General features: G+C 42.0%; 1 protein-coding gene across 1 annotated transcript in view; it reads left to right on the forward strand.

Annotated features, from left to right (window-relative positions):
• Positions 1-20600, forward strand: part of INO80 (INO80 complex ATPase subunit) — a 142299-nt gene that overhangs the window by 72094 nt on the left and 49605 nt on the right. The window contains exons 25-26 of the mRNA XM_032769043.2: positions 6682-6822; positions 16728-16953. Coding sequence (XP_032624934.1) covers positions 6682-6822; positions 16728-16953 — 367 coding nt within the window. The remainder of the gene's footprint in view (positions 1-6681; positions 6823-16727; positions 16954-20600) is intronic.

Raw genomic sequence — 20600 nt, forward strand, 5'->3', positions numbered from 1 at the left:
TATCTGGATTTTCACTTATTCACTTCCATGTAAATAATTGGGGGAGAGAAGGAGGTTAGAGTGGTTCATGTGTGAATTTATGGAAGGGAATGTACCTTATTCTGTAATATTTGATGATTACCTCCAAATCTTTTTTGGGTTATGGGAGTAGGTAGGACAAATTTTTTTGTGTGAGGGAGGGCAGGAAGAACATAGGATGTGCTGGAGCCATGTGCTGTGTGGGAGGGAATGGTTCTTTAAAACAGAGTTATTGCTCTTTTTGTGAGGAAGATGCCAAGTGCCTGTGTGACTTATAAGCTCTCCCTGTTGTTTTTTCAAATTTTAACTATTGCAAGCATCTGTGGACTCGGTGACTGGAATAATATGTAAAGGGAGCGGGGGTGGATACCAGAGTGTTATCGGTGCAAGTGTTGCCAATTCTCGACACGTTATCACAAGTCTCACAGGATAAGCTGTCTTTTTTCTTAAGGCCACAGCTTTATTTTAAAATATGTAAATTTCTAGCTCCCTTGGCTGTGGAGAAAATCGTGAAAAATTCAAGTGGCTCAGGGGAGATTTTCAAAGGCGCAAAGGGGAGCTAGTTGCCCATTTTTGACCAGAGGTCTGTGAGAGTTGTGCATGTGACTCCCCTTTGTGCCTTTGAAAATCTCTCCCTCAAAACCCCTGAGGCAAATAAAAAGGACCACAAATTTCGTGTGTGTGTGTATCAATCATGATTTTTAAGCCAACTCACAATTTTTTGAGCCTTAGGGCTGGCTTTAGATCAAATGCTGCATTTCTGGAGAGGATAGGTCAGAAATGCACTCTTTGCAGGCAGTGGAAAATGTCAGTAGGGGAAACTGATGGTTCTTGCTGAAGACTTTGGGCAGTCTGATAGATCTTTGCCTTACTGAATGAGTTGGACTCTCCTTTGTTCTGCTGGATGGGCTCTCATTCATAACTGGTATACATTCTGTGCACCACAATCAATCTGCTATTAGGGAGCACTAACCAGTCAAACTTGCTTTCTTTACTTACCTGAAGGAGCTTCTTCATGGCATGATTGACAGTATTAACATAGGATCACAGTGGTTGGAGAGTGAAAAGGTCTATCTGTCGGATCATCAACTCCACTCTTTTTACTTAACTGCTTAAACACTTAACTGCTGTTCTGGTTTGTTCTTACTCTTGAGTTTTCTTTCTCACTTCTTGCTATGAATATTTTTTTTGATTAGTTAGGGTCACATTTCAGTCCTGTAATGAAGTCAGTCTTAATAGGTTTTATGGTGCAGTCATATTGGGTGTTTTATTTTTGTAATTACTCAGGACAGATCAACTGCAGTCTCTTTGTGAGGTTCCAGTTTTATCCAACTTTTCAGCTAGACCAGATTCTCAAAACCCGGAACCATATAGTTAATCAGATAACAGTTCATATTTCTAAGCCAAAGCTTTCCCTGGCTTTCTGTCCTTAGCTTGAACCACTACATAGCTTGTGATCCTTAAAATTGTTCTTTGCCTTATCTTTGCATTTCCAGATAATAGCTGCTGAATGTGTTTTACTTTATATTAAATATAAACTGAGTTCCTGGTGGATTTAATGCAAAAATTGAGTTCCAAAATTTTGTAGCCGTCAGCCTTTCTTCCCTCACCCTCTCAAGCTTGCAGATGCTGTCACAGGACCAAGTTTTGCTTTTTGGCATTCCATACAAGAACTTTGTTTTCTCATAACTAGCCAAATGAGAAGCCAGTCATGGTCAAGAGCAAAATGTGCTGAATGTAGTTTGATACTTGTACTTTCAAGGCCAAGGGCTATAGAAGCCAGAGAAAATGAAAGGGCTATGAGTTCATGTAGAACAGGGGTAAGCAACCTATGGCATGTGTGCTGAAGGCGACAAGCGAGCTGATTTTCAGTGGCAGTCACACTGCCTGGGTCCTGGGCACCAGTCTGGGAGCTCTGCATTTTAATTTAATTTTAAATTAAGTTTCTTAAACATTTTAAAACATTATTTACTTTACATACAACGATAGTTTAGTTATATATTATAGACTTATAGAAAGAGACCTTCTTAAAATGTTAAACCTTACATTAGAGTGAATAAACGAAGACTCGGCACACCACTGCTGAAAGGTTGCCGATCGCTGATTTAGAATCTCACAAATGTCCTTAGAGCAAGACAACTTAAGTGGTGAGTTGCCAGAAGTGGATTCTGCGCATGAGCTCAGGAGACATGGGATAAAATATATTGAAAGCTAAGCAGAGTAACTGCACAAGTCTCGGGAGCTGCAGGTTGTGAGTCAATTGAATTGCCACATAGATGATAGCACATAAACCCTGGGAGATGTAGTGTTGGGTAAGGTGAGAGAGCAGACAGATCCTACAGAATCTAAAGTATTCCAAAGGGGAGGAAAGAGTGAACAAGTTAAGAAACAGCCAGAAGAAATTACAGTAACTCCTCACTTAACTTTGTAGTTATGTTCCTGAAAAATGCAACTTTAAGTGAAACGATGTTAAACTTATCCAATTTCCTCACAAGAATTAATGTAAATAGAAGGTGTTAGGTTCCAGGGAAATTTTTTTCACCATATAAATTGTTTGTTTAAAACTTTTATACTTACTTTCCCCCACTCTACGGAGATGGGGTAAGCCGGGGGCAGGAGCAGGGGGGAGGGGGACACCCTGACATTAGCCCCCCTCTCCCTCTTCCCCTCCCTGCACAGCAAGCAGGAAGCTCCTGGGAGCAGCTCCAAGGTAGAGGGCAGGAGCAGCACATGGCAGTGGGGGGAGGGACAGCTGAATGCCAGCAATTGCTAGCCTGCTGGGCGGCTGCTGCACAGGGAACTTAGGGGAGCAGGGAGCTGATAGGGGGGTTGCCAGTCCACACAGTTTCCAAGCCCCCACCAGCTAGCTGCAACGGGCTGCTCTTTCTGCAAGCAGTGGACAAAGCAGGCAGCTGTCAAACAATGTGGTAAGGGAGCACTGCGCAACTTTAAACAAATGTTCTCTAAATGATCAGCAACGTAACCACGAAACAGCATTAACCAGGACGACTTTAAGTGTAGAGTTAATGTAGTTTGTAGTTCTAAGGTGCAAAGCCCATTATGGCTTGGGTCCTGGGTCTCATATGCTGCTGCTGCAGCCTTTGGGATGTACAGAGATCTCAACCTAACAGTGTCTGAATCTTAAATGTCTGGGGCTTGGTAGTTAACTGTCCTCAGTGGTGTGTCTTTCAACTCTGGAACTGGCCTTCTTCGGCTGATCAAATGGAGCCCACATCTGTTCACTATTAGTATGCAATGCAAAGTCAGTTTCTTTTCCCACCTTTTTTTGGAGGAGTGAATGTCTCTCTCTATGATTAAAAATGATATCAACTTTTGGAAATGTACAGTGTACTTTGGGTTATGATAACTGAGGCCGTGTTAAAATGAAGAATCAAGTCACAAAAGACAGATCAAAGATGGTAGCACCTAGCTTATGTGCAGAGAGAGAGACCTTTTCTGAAGCAGTGGGATCTTGTTTAGGCACGTCTGTTTTCTCTGAATGTGAATTCTGGAGCAAGAAAGGAGACAATGTCAGTGTGGAAGGAAATAGCTAGGATTCAGTTGAAGAGGAAGTTGAAATTGAAGATGCGTAACAGGTAGGAAACCAATCTTGGGCTTTGTGTGTCATATTTTGTAGCGTTATCAGAAAAGCCAGCAAAAATAAGCCCATCTAATTTTCAGTCAAACAAAAAAAGCAGGGCAACCATGTGCATGCGCCGATTAACTCTGGCTGTGCTGGAGTTTAGACCTTGATTCCATATCTGGTTTGATGAAATGTCTTCTCTTCTCCTATGAGACTCCTGCGCGGGTGTTTGGCTGAAGTAAATTTTCTGGAACCCTGTACAGCCTGCTATGGACTGCATGTGTAGTACTAGTCTCATAAACCATGAAGTGGCATTGCACTTATCAAGAAGGAGAGGAGGGAAACTCTCCCTGGTTCTCACTGTGTGCCTTATAAAAACCTAGAGGCTTTGAAAGCCTACCACATTAAAGGTGACAAGACAGTACACGTTAGGGCAAGTAACCCTTTTGTAGATGAGCTGAAATACCAGTTACTTTTACAAAGATACAACTGACACCGATATAATTGATATAGATAATGTAGTGGACTAATATGGCTATAAACCATTTCTGTGTACCAGAGAAATCAGATGCTATTGGGAGTAGGGCCTCCTATGTAATCAATCTGTACACTTGAATTTTTAGGTTTCAGCTATATTATTTTCTCTTGACTTGATTGTGGCCAGCCCAAAGTCAGTGGCCCATACAATTGAATAGCCTCCAGTTGTTGATCAACTGATTATTTGAAAACTGCCTTGCAGAGGATAGCAGTTCATAGTATGAATATAGTTGTGTGTACTTAAAAAGGTTCGCATTCATATTTGCATAAGTGGAAAAGCTGTGAACAAAACCTGGATCTAAAATGGCAGGTGTCCGGCCTGAAGTATGGGTTGCATGAGGGTATGTGATCCATCCTAGAGCTGTATCTATGCCTTGTCCTGTAACCTTACTCAGTTCCTTCCAATGCATGTGAATCTGATGAGAAGCTAGTTTTCCACTGTGTCTGATATATCTACTGCCTGCTCCAAGCATAAATATTTAATGGCAGCACGTCATGGAATTCAACCAAGGACACTTCTCTTGTGACTTGCTCATAATTTGTGTACAGATAACATGGAGAAGTAGACTCTGTATTAAAAGTCTCTTAATATTCTTTGTACACATGCATAGAAAATATCATTTGGTTTTCCTTATTTGAGGTATGGTCTTAGAAGTCTTTCCTTTGTTTTTTCCGGTTTCTAACTGGGCTGAAGCCAACATGGCTTGCTTTTTGATATCAGTGCCCAAAGGAGAATCAAACAGTAAAGATTTCCTCAGGAAAATGTGTATCAGTGGAATTAAACTTTTTTTAGTTAATTGTTGCAACACAGTATCCTATACTCCAGGCTTTGCACAGAGAGAAATTCCAGTTTCACACCATCTCATCCCCAACTCTCTCTGTAGCAAGTAAAAAACAAAATTGTGCACCAACCAGAGCTGCAGCCAATATTCCAGTGCTTGCTGTCAAATAACTTGCTGAGAAATTCCTGACTCTCTACAGATTATGTAAAAGAAGAATCAATCCAATCTGGACTCAGATTGAGGGGCAGGAATTCAGTCAGGATGCATGAATTTGCTTGGTGCCAGCTCAAGGCCTGGAGCTAAACTGATAGTAGCTGCAACACTGCTTTCACAGCTGGGGCTGACTGCATGTACTTGGAGATCTGTGACAGCAGGGCTACTAGCATAGATTGACCATGAAGGCAGTTACCTCCATTGTTTTTGAGAGTTTTAAGTTATGAGCCATGAGAATATTTTTTTGTCTTGCAGTTAAGGTAAATTTTCAACTACACTACCTCTTGTGTTTGCTTGGACTGTAAAGTGGCAGAATCTAGCTAAAGACCTGTTTATGTCTCATGGAAGTTCTGCAGAACCATCTAGAAACATTTCTGTTGGTGTCAGATATTTGCCGTTCAGTTTTCATTACAGAGCATCTATGCATCAGAAAGAAATTTCTCCCTCTAACTATCACACAATCGATTTAGAGGCATTATGGGATGTGTATGTTATGAGTTATCTTTTTCTGAATCTTCAGGTAATGGTTGCTACTTACATAGCTTAATGAACTAGGGGTCTGACTCCCTACAACAAATCCTTTGATTCTATGAAAATAAGAGATGTTCCTTAGTTCATCTGCTCCTGCTGCTAGTGTCCCCCGCAAATTATCTCCCATTTTTGACATAATTATCCCACAGCAACTAATTGTGATCAGAAGATTACAAGTTCAGATACAGAGTAAGCAACAGGGGTGGATTAGTCTCTGGATCACATAGTTCATATTTTGATAATGATACGTATGGCAATAAAGACAAAGGGAAAGAGGGACACAAACTAATATAAGCAAGCAAAATTGTTCTGAAGTAGATGGTTTTTCATTGTTTTCCTCGAGGAGCAGAGCATATTGAGTGGCTTTCCTTTCTTTAAACTGCAGTGCATCCCAAACCTCACAATTTTGGATCCATCTATTTTCATGATACTAAAAGTATCCTTTGTTTAAAATGAGGGATCTGCCACTATGTGAGCATCACAGTTCTGGCAATGGGATATACACCCGAAGTGCCAGCACCCTCAGGCTACCAAAGGTAAATTCAAGAGCAATTTTGCATGGAAAGAGGAAAAAGAATTAGAAAAGGGATGTAAATAACAGAAATATAACAATCTGTTCATCTCTGATGTCCTTCTAATGCTCTCTCCTGCTAAGGTTCTTTCTATCCACGTTGGCTGTCCCTTAGAGTAGTGTGAGGGAGGGTCATCCTTAATGGAATATGTATTTGCTTTCCTGCCATTAAAACCTAAGGTGAAAAAGTGCTGAGGAGGCAAAACAGTGTCTCCAGTTCCAGAACAGAGGGGAAAAGTGGCAGCGGGGCAGAGTCTCCTTTTCTAATTGAAAATGGAGGTACTGAGAATTCTGTGCACTAGCATTACAGTAGCTATGTAAAGATCCCTGTTCCCAAGGAAATTATTTGGTGATTGTTCATTATCATTCTTTCTGACACGGGGATAAACAACTAAAAAGGATTTCCTTCTGGGATGAATTAACTCTTTATTTAATTTAATTTTTAGAACCTTGTGTTCAGTAGCCACTGTAAAACAGTTACTGGCTATTCAGACCATGTCATACATCGAAAAAGATCAGCTACCTCATCGGTCCGGTGCTGCCAGGTCACTGAACTGCCATCCTTCCTGTGCATAGCCAGCCCACGGGTAAGTCCTGCAAAGAGATTACTACAGCGAGGGAATCTACTCCTTCTTGTAACTATTTATGAAGCTATGATGTTTTGTATAGTACCATTGTCTTTGAAAAGATGCTTTTGTGCATTTAAAAAATGTCCTGTCCCTGCAAAACTTACAAATCTCCACCTGTACAAATGTTATGTGGCAAGAAATATCTCTAATATTGGCCCAGATTCCGATACAAATTAGTATTAGTTTCATTTGGTCAAGTCCTAGAAAATTTATTAATAGGATTCACTCCAATTTAGTTCACAGGAATATAATGGACTTTTATAGACATTATCTCCAAAACAGCTGTAGCAAATGATAGCCTTTCTAGTGTGGGTTTTTTTGTCTTTTGGGTTTTTTTTAAACCATTTTATGGAATGCTATAGTAGGGATAGAATTCTCTATTACATTCTATTGGTTGGCTTAAAAAAAACTATAGTAAGCATATCTTTTGGTATTAAATTCTGAAGAACTTTTTTTGTAACTTTTTTACACAGTGGGAGGAAAGGCAATGTTGTAGTAGCAAAAGCAACCAAAGGAAGATGCAAGATAAATTGACTTATCACACCCCAAACTTTCATAACCATTTTGTTTTTCTGTTACAGTGCTATGCTGCTGCTATGCCCCTTAGTTAGTGTGTAACTTGTACCACCTTTTTATCACCTTTGAATTTGGTCCATTATGTAGTGCTGTGAAGCTTGGATATGTATTTTTACAAAATGAAAGATGCACGTCCCTGTGTAGGATTGGATCACAGAAACCCCCTGGGAGCTGCCACCCGATGTGCCACGACTACCTCTGCTCCTGCTTTCCCTGCCAGCTCAGGACTCCAGCACCCTGTCTTGCTGAGCCAGACACACCCATCTGCTCCAGCAAAGACCCAGAGTCTGAGTTACTTGCCCCAAAGCTGCAGATTTACCTGAAAGCAGCTAACAGAAGTGTGCTTGTCTTTAACACTCAGATGCCTGACTCCCAATGGGGTCTGAACCCAAATAAATCAGTTTTACCTGTTATACAGGGTAAACTCATAAATTGTTTGCCCTTTATAACTCTGATAAAGAGATGCACAGTTGTTTGCTCCCCCAGGTATTAATACATACTCTGAGTTAATTAATAAGTAAAAAGTGATTTTATTAAATACAGAAAGTAGGATTTAAGTGGTTCCAAGTAGTAACAGACAGAACAAAGTAAGTCACCAAGCAAAATAAAAAAATGTGCAAATCTATGTCTAATCAAACTGAATACAGATAATCTCACCCTTAGAGATGCTTCAGTAAGTTTTTTCCTCAGGCTGGACACCTTTTAGGCCTATGCACAATTCTTTCCCCTGGTACAGCTCTTGTTCTAGCTCAGGTGGTAGCTAGGGGATTTCTCATGATGGCTCCCTCCTCTTCTGTTCCACCCCTTTATATCTTTTGCATAAGGTGGGAATTCTGTTGTCCCTCTCTGGGTACCCATCCTCCCTTCTCAATGGAAAGACACCAGGTTAAAGGGATAGCTCAGCGGTTTGAGCATTGGCCTGCTAAACCCAGGGTTGCGAGTTCAATCCTTGAGGGGGCCCTTTAGGGATCTAGGGCAAAAATCTGTCTGGGGATTGGTCCTGCTTTGAGCAGGGGGTTGGGCTAGATGACCTCCTAAAGTCCCTTCCAACCCTGATATTCTATGATGAAAGATGGATTCCAGTTCAGGTGACATGATCACATGTCACTGCAAGACTTCATTACCCACTTGCCAGCACACATGTATACAGGAAAACTTACAGGTAAACAGCCATCTGCAGTCAGTTGTCCTGGTTAATGGGAGTCATCAAGATTCCAAACCACCATTAATGGCCCACACTTTACATAATTACAATACACCCTCAGTTATGTTTCAGATAAGTGGTACATTTATACAAATAGGATAATCACACTCAGTAGATTATAAGCTTTGTAATGATACTTTACAAGAGACCTTTTGCATGAAGCATATTCCAGTTACATTATATTCACTCATTAGCATATTTTTATAAAATTATATAGACTGCAATGTCACAGTACCCTTTCTGAAATTCAGCCCAAATACTCCAGCAGTATATCTGGCCAGTAATATGCTGTTTTTCTACAATATGGGTAGTCTCTTCCAGTAATATGTCTCTTGATTTCAACTCCTCTCTTAATCCCCAAGGCTGTAAAACTAACATTGAGTTTTAGAGTAGTGAGTTATTTAAAGAGGATGGGAGCTGTTTTTTGTCTGCAGTGAGCTTTTTTTGTATCTTTTTGGAGGAGTGGGAGGGAGATTTGTTAAACAAACACCCAATCCCACCCTCTAAGTGCTGGTCAACGCTAGGAACTTACATCTGTGAACTACATCTTTCAGGGGTGTGAATAATTCACACTCCTGAGAGACATAACTATATCAACCTAACCCCCAGCATAGGCAGTGCTAGACTGATGGAAGAATTCTAGCTACTGCCTCTCGGGGAGGTGGATTACCTACATTGACGGGAGAACCTCTCCTGTTGGCGTAGCAAGTGTCTGCACAGAAGCACTATAGTGCTACTGTGCTGCTGTAGCATTTTCAGTGTAGACATACCATTAGTGGACTCAGCGCTCACTTCAGAAAAGGAAGAACTACATTCTAATATCTAGAAATTTCTCTGGTTGGCATTTCCTAGCTCTTGATTGTTGAATGGCACAACCTGATTTGGTAGCCTTGTGCTCTGTTAGCAGCATTTTAAAATGATTTATCATTCTGAGTCTTTGTGACTCTTGTTCCACATTGTTTTGTATTATTATGTTGTGCTATATTCATTTTGGGGTGTTTTGTTTCTGTTGCTTTTTCTTATGCATATCTTTCTTGATGTTGCCTAATTATAACAAGCACAGTGAAGCTCTAGGAACTATACTGAGAAGATACCTCCCAGCGTCAGTTTAGAAGCACTGTGACGTTTACTTTCCTCCCACCCTCAAATATATACCTTTTTATAAATTACGTAATATTCCTCCACAATAAATGGATATTTCAGAGGAATGGAGTTTTTTGGGCAGAAGAATGTTCTGCTTAACCAAGGCATGTTTGGGCTGCATGCCCAGAATGTGTAGAACTTGGCAGGTAACCTGACACCGGTTGCATCCTATCTGAGTATGCGGGTCTCTCTTAGCAGGAGAAATTAAAGCAACTTTTCCCCCTTTTTATAATTGTGACATCCCCCAGACTTTATCTAAACTAGCACTTTTGTCGGTCAGCCCTGTCCGACATAAGTTTCTCTGACAAAAGTGCTGGTGTGGACATTGCTATGTTGGCAGGAGAGTGTCTCCTGCTGACATAGCTACTGCTGCTGATTGGGGGTGGTTTAATTATGCCAGCGGGAGAGCTCTTTCCTGATGGCATAGAGTGGCTACACAGGAGACCATACAGTGTTGCAGCTGCAGCGGTACAGCTGTGTTGCTGTAAGGGCTGTAGTGTAGTGCTGCGTCACCTTAATTTTCCAGACCAGAACATCTTTTATTTTGCTCTGCTAGTGAAAAGCAGCCTCTTCAAGCACTGCTCACACATCCATTACCATCTAAAGGTACACCCAGCAGAGTTACTGCCAGCCACTCGTGAACAGATGTAGGGTCACACCTGCAAACCCCTCAGTCCCTGGCACCCCCAAAATGTGCATCTTACACTGCTGGACAGCGTAAGCTCATTAAAAGTCCATCATTCTATCACAGAGTAATGACTATGCAACAGCCTTTGTTAACCTGAGTAGAGATTCTCCAGACACTTCAACCAAAAGCACACTGGCTTAGATAAACAAGGAAACAAGTTTATTAACTAGAGAAAGATAGATTTTAAGTGATAACTAATTCTGACTTGTATGCTTTTATAAAAGCTTGCGTGTTTATTTTTTATTTCTATTTCGTAAACTTTACCAAGGCTAATAGTTCTGAAAGAAAAACAGATTGTCTCACCATAAGTTGTAATACATTTCATAGGCTCTCTCCTTCCAGCCTGGGGTCAGCCCTCCCACAGTTCAATAGTGCTTCTTTGTCTTCCAACTGATCTTGCTTCCATGTGTCAGGGTGTGGGAGGAGAGTCATGGGGAAGCCATTGTCTCTTATTTTATACCCTCTTTCTTGTTCATACGTCCTGCGTATGTGAGGGATGACCGTGCAAATCGTTTGTTTACAGTCCCACCTGATGGTGAATGGTTGCTTCAGTAGCTAATAGTTTTCTAACACCTGTGGTCAGTTCTTTGTTGACACTGGGGAGTTAGTCTGTGGGCATTCCCCAGAATTACAAAATGTTTCAGGAACAAACATACAGCAAAATCTAATAACTCAATATTCAATGTTGGTGCACACATTTTAACAGGACAACGATGCTCAGCAGATTATGGATTTTCAAATGATACCACACAAGGCGCATTTTGTACAAAATACATCATAACCATATAAAAGTGGTGAATATGGAGTACAGGGTGTCATATGAGGTGCAGGCTATCACAATAATACTGCATGAAATCCATTTTTACTCTGTAAATTATTCTTTTTATTGTGGCACTCTAGAGATGTAGTTATCTATTTATTAATTCCCAACCAGGCATGCATACCCTTTTCATAAAGAGTTTTTGGCACATTGTTTTTTAATAAAAAGTGAGCCCCTGAATCCTGCTGCTTCCGGTTACCAGGGTAAAAGTGCAGTTTTTGAGAAAAGCATGTGGTGTGCACTAACTACACTATGCTAGACTGCGTAGCACAGATAGGGTGATGATGGATAAGAATGCGGTCGCTCTGCCAGGACCTGATCTAGCTAGGAAGCTGCTGAGCACATTGTGCAGTTACACTACAGTCAAAGGGAGTTGTGGGTACTCAGCACCAAGTAGGAGGATTGGCCCCTTAGACTTTTTGTCTTTTTCAAACTATGTAATTCATCATCCTCGGCTTCACCTGTGCGCCCCTCCCTCCACCCCCAAAAAAGGGGGCGGGGCAAGCTGAACATGGAGAATAAGAAACAGGCTGAATGAGAAGAAACTCCAAATTTATGGGAAATGACTTACGTGACATACTTATCTTTTATTCCCTTTATTTTATGGTCCCAATAAAATGTAAAAAAGCTTTCACTCTCTTGCTAGCAATAACTGTGTTTATGGATATGAAACACCTTCATAGGTATCACATGTAGCTCCAGAAGTCCAGTCAACCACCTGCTCTCAAAAAAAAGAACCCACCCCTAAATGAACTGGAAGGTTGGCTACAGAGGAGCCACAAGTGAGGACATCTGCTTCCAATTAGCCTGCACTCCCAAGCCTGATGCCTACTGTTTACTTTGAATCAATAGCAGGCCAATAAATCCCCATCACTGATGGAAAAGCAATAATGGTAATAATCATAGAGAAGCAGACTGGGAGCAGAAGACTCTTATCACCAAGCCACCCTATGTTCCATTCCTAATCTGTGTTTGTGTTATTGCTGGATTTATCAGTAGGCTTGACTAAAGCTGGATGTCCGTGTAATTATACATTGGCATCTGTGGAAAGGAAGATGGCAAATCGCCGTTTGCACTCATCTCCTGTTTGCTTCTCCTTGGCATCTTCTGGAATGAGCTCATCTGCTCTAATTGTGATGCCTAGAATCTGACTAGGCCTTGCAGAATGGGGGATATCCTTCCAGATCCTAAGATCACATTGTTCAACAACGGACAGTTAGCTGAAAATAGATGTGAATGAAACCCTGATCTCCCTAGGTACGTGTGCCAAAGGTGGCACACAAGCTGATTTTCAATGGCACTCACACTGCCTGGGTCCTGGCCACCGGTCCGGGGGGCTCTGCATTTTAATTTAATTTTAAATGAAGCTGCTTAAACATTTAAAAAACCTTATTTACTTTACATACAGCCATAGTTTAGTTATATATTATAGACTTAGAGAAAGAGACCATCTAAAAATGTTAAAATGTATTACTGGCACATGAAACCTTAAATTAGAGTGAATAAATGAAGACTCGGCACACCACTTCTGAAAGGTTGCCAACCCCTGCCCTAGAATTACTTATGTCAACTCTGCAGTGTAGGGGCTCTTCACTGACCTCCATAAATAAGTTGTGTCATCTGTGAAGGTATGTGTGAATTTTCTGTACCGCAGGTCAGTGTGAGTGGAGCATGGTTAAAAGCTCAGTTCAGGAACTAATATGCTGATCCAGTATTAGGGTGGTGGGGGAAAATAGTGTCTGCAGTTTATTTTGTCATAAGTCTTATAAATGGGGAAATTGTCCGGTCTTGGTTTGGCTTGGCTACTACATAGAAAAGATGAAGTGAAGACAGGGCTTTGCTTTCCTGGGAAGTTAAGATTTAAGAGTTTCATGCTTGTTATGAACTGTTGGCAAGAATGTATATGTCTTTTAAACAGCAGAATAAGCCCAAATGCTTCCAGAAAGAATGTCCCATTGTTGGTGCTGAGCTATGATTAGGTGTAGGAGGTTAATGGAGCAAGAAACAGGGATGGGATTGTGAGTAGTTGATTGTTGTGGTTGTGACAGAGTATAATTTATATGCATTTGTAAACAGTTATACTGAATCAGAGAGAGGTCTGAAACATGAAGGTGATTTGAAGGATACATGTGTGTCTCATATTCTAACTTTCAGTAGGCTCATGAAATCAGTCCAGAGCATTATGTATTGTTCACTTCAGTTTGAGTTTGATAAACTCCTGTATGGATTCCAGCTATCACAATGATAGGTGATTTAAAAATTCTACAACATATTCAGGGTTAATTCTGCATGAAAATAGAGGAAGTATTCCTTAAACTAGCACTGATTTTTATACTGTTTAACTGTTGAGTTACAGAGGTTATATGTAGATTACCTCAAAATAGAGTATCTTCTTACTGATCTAATCCATGATTGCTGCACTAATACAATTTGATAGCATGCACTAAAAAACATGAGAATTTGGAGTCAGGGACTAACTGTTGTTCATTACGTATAACACCACAAGAACAAATCTGACAGTGAGGGAGAGGTATGTGCGCACACGGACAAATAATACTAATGGAAAAGCTTCGTATTTCTTTTCTTTCCCTTCCTTTTACAGGTTCCTCAATATTTTGTATGATTTTTTTTTTTCTTGAAGGACATGTAGATGTTTTTGGATGGTGTCTTATAAATATTTGTGTGTGTGTATCTGGAGCTGTCATGACTAAATCAGATTACCCCAATTTTGGCCTAAGATATTATTAACCTTTACATGTGCGCACTTCCTACATGTGAAGGTTCTTTCCTGTTAATATAGAGAGTGCTTTCAGACATCTCAGGCATGTAGAGTTCCCTTGGCATTTTCTTCTAATAGCTCTTCCTTTAGGGTCAGATATAACCCAAGTGCAGCCCTCAGTTACTCTCATTTTTTCCATACAGAGAAGTAGCCTGAGGAAATTTAGGGTTTCTGGCACACAACTTTCCATCTTGAGTTCAACAGCCATAATGATTTGCATACTAGAGCCTACAAGTCTACACAGGTCACACTTCCTTATTAAATATGGAAGTGGCTACAGACTGCTCCATTTTAAGTAAAGTGCTGGCCTTCAAGTGCCTTTCAAGTAGTAAAAGGTAAAAATTTTGGGCATCATTGCTGTAAGGAATACTCTTCTCTGTTCCAACTCAGATTTGTTCAGTGTAGAAATACGAACTTCAACTTGAGAGTAAACAATGTCCTTTACAAAGGGAAAAAATAGGCCCCTGGGTACATTTTCACCACAATTACTGTGCACTAAATACAGCCTCTTGCTTTGACTGCAGATGGCAGTGTAGTGTAGCAAATCCTCTTAGAATAAGTGCTAAGCGCTCAACCTTGCCTTTTGGTTCTGATTAAATTTATTTTTTCATAATGATGGTATTCTGAGTCCTCAGTGAATTAACTGTTCTGGTATTCATTACTGACTTCAAGTTGGTCTAAAGTGAAATCCTGACATCCTGTTCCACTTTCCCAAATCCCTATTTCTTTGCTCTTGGAAGAGCTGCAGCTGTGGTGTACCTCTATTGGCACTATGGAAACAAGTATGCTCAAAGCCATTTTTAGTCTGTGAATAAGTCAGACCTTGTGTGTGTTGAAATACACAAATTGCTGCACTATTTGTTTTTCTGTTTGAATTTGTACCAAAATTGTGTGCCAGAATCTAAGCATTCATTTAAAAAAAATAAGCCTCTAGTCTTTGTTTGCAAAGAAAACATCAATTTTCTACATCCTACTTCTGGTATATAGCATTGTGTCCTCTAAAGTGATGACATACTTGTTTCCTGGATTAGAGAAGAAAACTACAAACACACCATTATCAATAAATAACCTTTCTCTCGTCTTAGGGAATTAATTTCATAATATGCACTGAAATGTTGAAATTTAGGTTTCATTATTTTGAAGCTGTTGAGGTAATGAATTCAAAGGTCTCTCAAAAGCATGTCAAAACTTCCTGTATCATCTTTATAGGAAATGGAATATAAAGAGCTTTTGCAGAGTCTTTTCCCTCAGAATGCTTGGCCCAGAGCAGACTTACACTTAGAAAGGAGAAGAGGAAGTTGGCAGTGTACCCCTTCTTGTAAAATACTGCATGTTAAATGGTGATTTGGTGCTTTAATTTTAAGATTGTAAAAGAAAGTGATGCATTTGCTCCATCTGCTTTGGATTTTATGCTCTAACAAACTGTTAGTGAGAGGTCTGTAGAGCATCCTAACAGAGCAGTTGTATATGTGTGATGTGTCAGACTTTTCCCATGATTCCTTCTGTTTTCATCACTTTTATGAAATGAGAAGAGACAAGGAAACTATCAGATGGAAGCAGAACTCTGTTTTTCAACTGTTCTAGGTAAAAATGGATGAGAACATCTGAGATTACATGGCACAGCACTCCATGTCTTTCCCATTGCTTCTTGCATCCATCTTAACTCCGTGCTCTTCATTAGGCAGCTGTTAAAATGTGTTGATTCTGAGTAGTTATCTGCTGCACAGGATGGCATTTCAGAGTTGCCTGCTAGCCTGGTGAGGAGAGATAAGAGAATACTATAGATCGATTCAAAAGGCAGCCTTGTCTACTGGAGCAGACACTTTATCAAGGGATTTTCAGCCATCTGAACACACAGCTATTTGGCTGACCAGTCCCTTCTACTCTCGATCCTGATAGCAGCAAAGATTAAAATCATGGAGATGGTCCAAGATAGCTAGTTATGGTATAAAGCCTGGGTTCCTGTGTTGGCAAAAGACTATTCTATGTAGCTGGAGAGAGCATACTGAAAGCAGGTAATGGGGGAAAGGGATGCACAGAATGACTAGCTAAAAAACTTAAGATAAACCTCCCTACTCATCCTAGATACAAATAATAAAAGATTTCAGTATGACCCATCGTTGTCAAGTGCTGCCTCTGAAAGACTACCAAACTGTGTTGTCTTTCCCCCCTTTTACATTTTTCTTTCCTGATTTCCACATCTTCAGTATTTCAGCTATACGTAGGTCACTGCTGAATGCAATAGCCCTCTAGGGTAGGGGAGAAGTTGAAGGAGTTTTGCAAATCTGGTCTCTGAAAAGTAACTACTAGACAGTGAAGAATTTAACCAAACATAGATGAAACCAGCTATACAGTGACAGTGCACATTATTTGATCTTAGTTTTGCCTTCCATCTTGCAACAGTTGGCACTAAGTATAAGTCAACGTACAGAATATCAGAAAGGACAATAATTCATGCCTGCACATCGACTTTTTTTTGCATCTCTCATTATTTTAAATCAGTTTAAGATGGTATTACTATTTGTATATTAACATAATGACTTTGCTTTTAAATCTTGTCCCTCTGGAAACTAATTTAACTGAAGACTTTTTTTGTGAGAAGAGGGAAAATATGAGTATATGTATTCATCATTTTACTTGTGTTTACTCATAGGTAATAGCAGTGCCTCTGGATTTCTACTGCAATGATAAAAGTGCAGAGTATGAACACAGGGCATTTAAGGAAGGAGGAAGTCTTGAAGCAAAGCAGTGTATATTGAATGGGGCACCTGAACTAGCAGCTGATTACCTGAAACGATGTTCCCAGTTCTTCCCAGAGTATCCGGGAGGGTTGTTGGGAGTCAGGCCTCAGAATGGCTGGTCTTTCATCAGGATACCAGGTGAGTTTCTAATTCCTTTCTAAATTTCTATAGTGGAATAGATTAATGGGACTAGGAAAGTAAGGTCATCTGTTCCTTTTCCTTTGAGTGACAAAGTGTCTCTTTAAATTCTGATTTTTACCCATGCATTGTCTGGAGCAAAGCAGCCAGTGGAAGGAGAACTAGTTTAACACAACCTCTTCTGGTGCTTAACTCAACAGGGCTGGCCTTTGGGGTGGGTGGCCAGGCTGGCTGCCCAGGGCAGCCTGCCAAAGAGGGTGGTGTGTGCTGGCTCAGCCCCTCTTGGCCAGCGGTCCCAGGACTGCCCCTCCTCCCTGCCCCTTCCTCCCCTGCCACTTGCTCCTGGCTGCCAGCTGGCAGCCAACTGAGGGCTCCTACCAGTGAGATGGGCAGAAAGGAGCCCTGTTCCGGCCCCACCTCCTCCCCCTAGAGGCTTGTACCACTTGGTGGAGCAAGCTGGGGGGAGGGAGGTGGCAGGCCTGGGGGTTTCTGGCTGCTATGCACCTCGAACAGTTGAACTCCCCAGTGGCGTGGTCCCTGCCTCCTCCCTGGGCTCCTGGGCCCCTGCCGGGCCTGGGGCAGTGCTGGTGGGAGGGTGCTATGCATGCAGCTTGCCCCTGTGCCTGCCCCGCCCCCACCATTATTCGAATATGGAGGCTGGGGAGTGTGGGGTTCCCGGACCATGCTTGGCAATAAGCAGCATCAGCACCCAGTGGACGGACACCCCAACCAGTGGGTGCTGCTTGCTCCAGGTAAGCCCCCTTGGCTTGGGCACTGCGGAACAACTAGAGTCCTTTTGCCCCATGTCCCCCACCAGCTTCCCTGGGGTAGACCCAGTGCTCTTGCCCCTCACCAGCACCCCTGAGAGAGACTGAACCTCCCTCAGTTCCTTCTGCCCCATCCTCCCACCAGCATCCCTAAAGGAGACCCAGTGTCCCCTACCCCTCACCAGCACCCCCGGGGAGACAGACCTACCCCAGTTCCCTCTGCCCCATCCCCCCACTAGTGCCCAGTGTCTAGGGAGGGATGTGGGTCAGATCCAGTTCAGTCTGGGGAGGGATGTGGGTTGGGTCTGGGGAGGGATGTGGGTGTGGTCCAATTTGGAGGGTTGGCCTAGTCTTTTGGGGGCACAGCTGGTCATGATCCTAGCCTCGGTTCCTCTCTGCCTAGGGGGAGGACTAGCAAGACTAGTATGAATAATGACACTGTAAATAAAATGTATTAAAGTTTTTCATATTTTTTATTTTTAAAATGTTTTAAACAGTTTTTAAATTCTCCCCAATTTCATACAAAAATTTAATTCAAGCCCTGGTAGTTCATATGAGAAATGGGAAGGATGAGATAGTGTAATAGTTCCCTTTTAGTGGGAGCAGCACGTGGCTGGTGTTTTGGCCAGCTTTGGCTTTTGTTAGCTGTTTTTACTCTCTCTCTCACACAGTCTCCCTCGCTGTTTTTACACTCTCTCTCCCCCCTCCCCCCCTGCACTTTCCCCACCTGGGCTGTGAGGCATAAGGAGCTGCTGCTCTCATGCCCTCTCCTTACACAGCCCAGGTGGGGAAAGTGACCTGGATGTAGGGAGCCCAGTTGTTGCTCCTTGCTCCCCTCCTCACAGCCCTCTAGGAGTGTGTGGGGCAGAGGAGCAGCAGTCCAAGGGGGAGCGAGCAGTAATGCCAGCTGCTTTGTACTTCCAGGTCAGTTTCCCCAGGAGGGGGATGCAGGAGCTAGGAGTGAAGGGGGTGCAGGGATTAGGGGTGCAGGAGGGGCAGCAGGCCTGTGGGGCAAAGGGAGGGAGGGGAGCCTGAGGAGCCGGGGGGGACACCACACCCATGGGGGCCAGGGGAACCAAAATGCAAGTTCGTCCAGGGTGCCATTTTCCTGTAGGCCGGCCCTGTAACTCAACCAGCATTTTAGGCTATAAAGAGATGTTTTTGATTGCTAGCCAACAATACTAGGGCTTTGTTTTTTGCCCCTCCTTTGTCCCCTGTCCTCCTGCTGGGCACATATTCAAAAATACTTTTTCCATCACTGCTCCAGAAAGAAGACTCTCTAGAGATTGGTGGCATTTCACAAGTGCCTCTTGTGAGCAAGTCCACTGAGACACTGTGGTATTGGCCTAGGAGGTCTGTTTGTCAGTCTTCTGAACTAGAGGATAAACATTGCTCTTGCAGCAGTCTGCAAAGAAAAGGCAAGATATGGGGAATTGAAAAGAGGATGAAATGGCCTGAGAGGCAAAGGCGGGCGGGGGGAATGGGATGATTCACTGGATTTGGATTAGAAAAATATGTGTTTGCAACATGGCGGATTCACTTAAATTCTGGGGCCAGGAGAAGAAAAAGATATCACTGCAATAATAAAGCAATCTCAGCCTTCATTTTGATCCTTTTCATTAGCCCATAATTCTGAGCATAGGTAACTAGCTCCCAGTTTGATTACCAGTACCACAGTGACACTCAATAGCTGGGAATACTGTTACTTTGCAGAATGATGGACCTGAACCGTGGCCTGCATGAAGCACTAGAGATTTGAGAGATAAGCAAGAGGAAAAACAACTCATGCTGTCAGAATGCTGGCTTGTTCCCAAGACCCTTTTGGGTCAAGGATCTTTGGAGGGGGATATGAGCAGGGTAAAAGGAAAATGGTTTTTGCTTGCTGCTTTCTGGTTTACTAAGATTTCTCATAAGGGAATTGAAGACAGGTTATCAGAGGGGTGTGTGTGTATGTGCGCGCGCGCGCATACACACACACACTCTCTCACTCACTATTTAGTGGGTCTAATATACCTGCTGAGAGAGTTTCAGATTAGTCTGATTTATACCATGTATTGAACTCTTATGCTGTTTGGTCTCCAGCAATTATACAAAATCAAAAGGTTAATTACTGCAGCTAAAAGAAAATGGGAGGGATAAAAGTGTTGGGGTAAAGTAGGTGGGAAGGCATGAAAGGAGAGGTGCACGAGTGTAAGAAAGTTTTGTGGCTGAGGTGGACCCCAAAAGATGAGGATGTGTTCTGAAAAAGTCTTGACATCTCATTCTGCCACTTGCAAAAGCTTATAAAAGAAAAAAGTTGGAATTAAATATTGTTTGAATAACAATATACAAGAATCTTGTGGGTGTGCACTCATTGTAAATAACCATATGGTGATTGATGCAGGTGCACAGTTAAGCATATGAGTGTCAGGGAGAGAGAAGCAAAGGTAAGCAGGTGGGTGGTGGAGGAAGTGTATACTGAAACTGCGTTAAGCAGGTGGATATTGGTTAAGTGAGAAATAGAGTAGGTTTAAGTTTGAGTGCTGAGAAGGGACATAGATGCAGGGACAAGGGAGCAGTGTATGTATGGATGCAGGTATGATCCAAGTCATTATGGAAAGTGAATAATGAAGCACCGAAGAAGCAGTTTGATGCAAGGATAAAGCCCAGTGAATGTAAAATTGAACTGTGGGTGCAAAGCTTTAAAATAAGTAGGTACTGAAGCCGCTTCTATCTCTCTTAACACTGTCGCCATCTCTCTCTGACTTAATTCCCACTACCCTGGCAGCAGACATAGTTGTGATCACTGTGGGAATCTCTTGAGGCTTTTCCTGTTCTTTCAAAGAAAAATGGTCCTGGATTAAATGGCAGGAAGCGTCTGAGTCCTTTTAGCATCGATAA

Source organism: Chelonoidis abingdonii, chromosome 4 (genome assembly GCF_003597395.2).
Source record: "Chelonoidis abingdonii isolate Lonesome George chromosome 4, CheloAbing_2.0, whole genome shotgun sequence".
Taxonomy (NCBI): domain Eukaryota; kingdom Metazoa; phylum Chordata; order Testudines; family Testudinidae; genus Chelonoidis; species Chelonoidis abingdonii.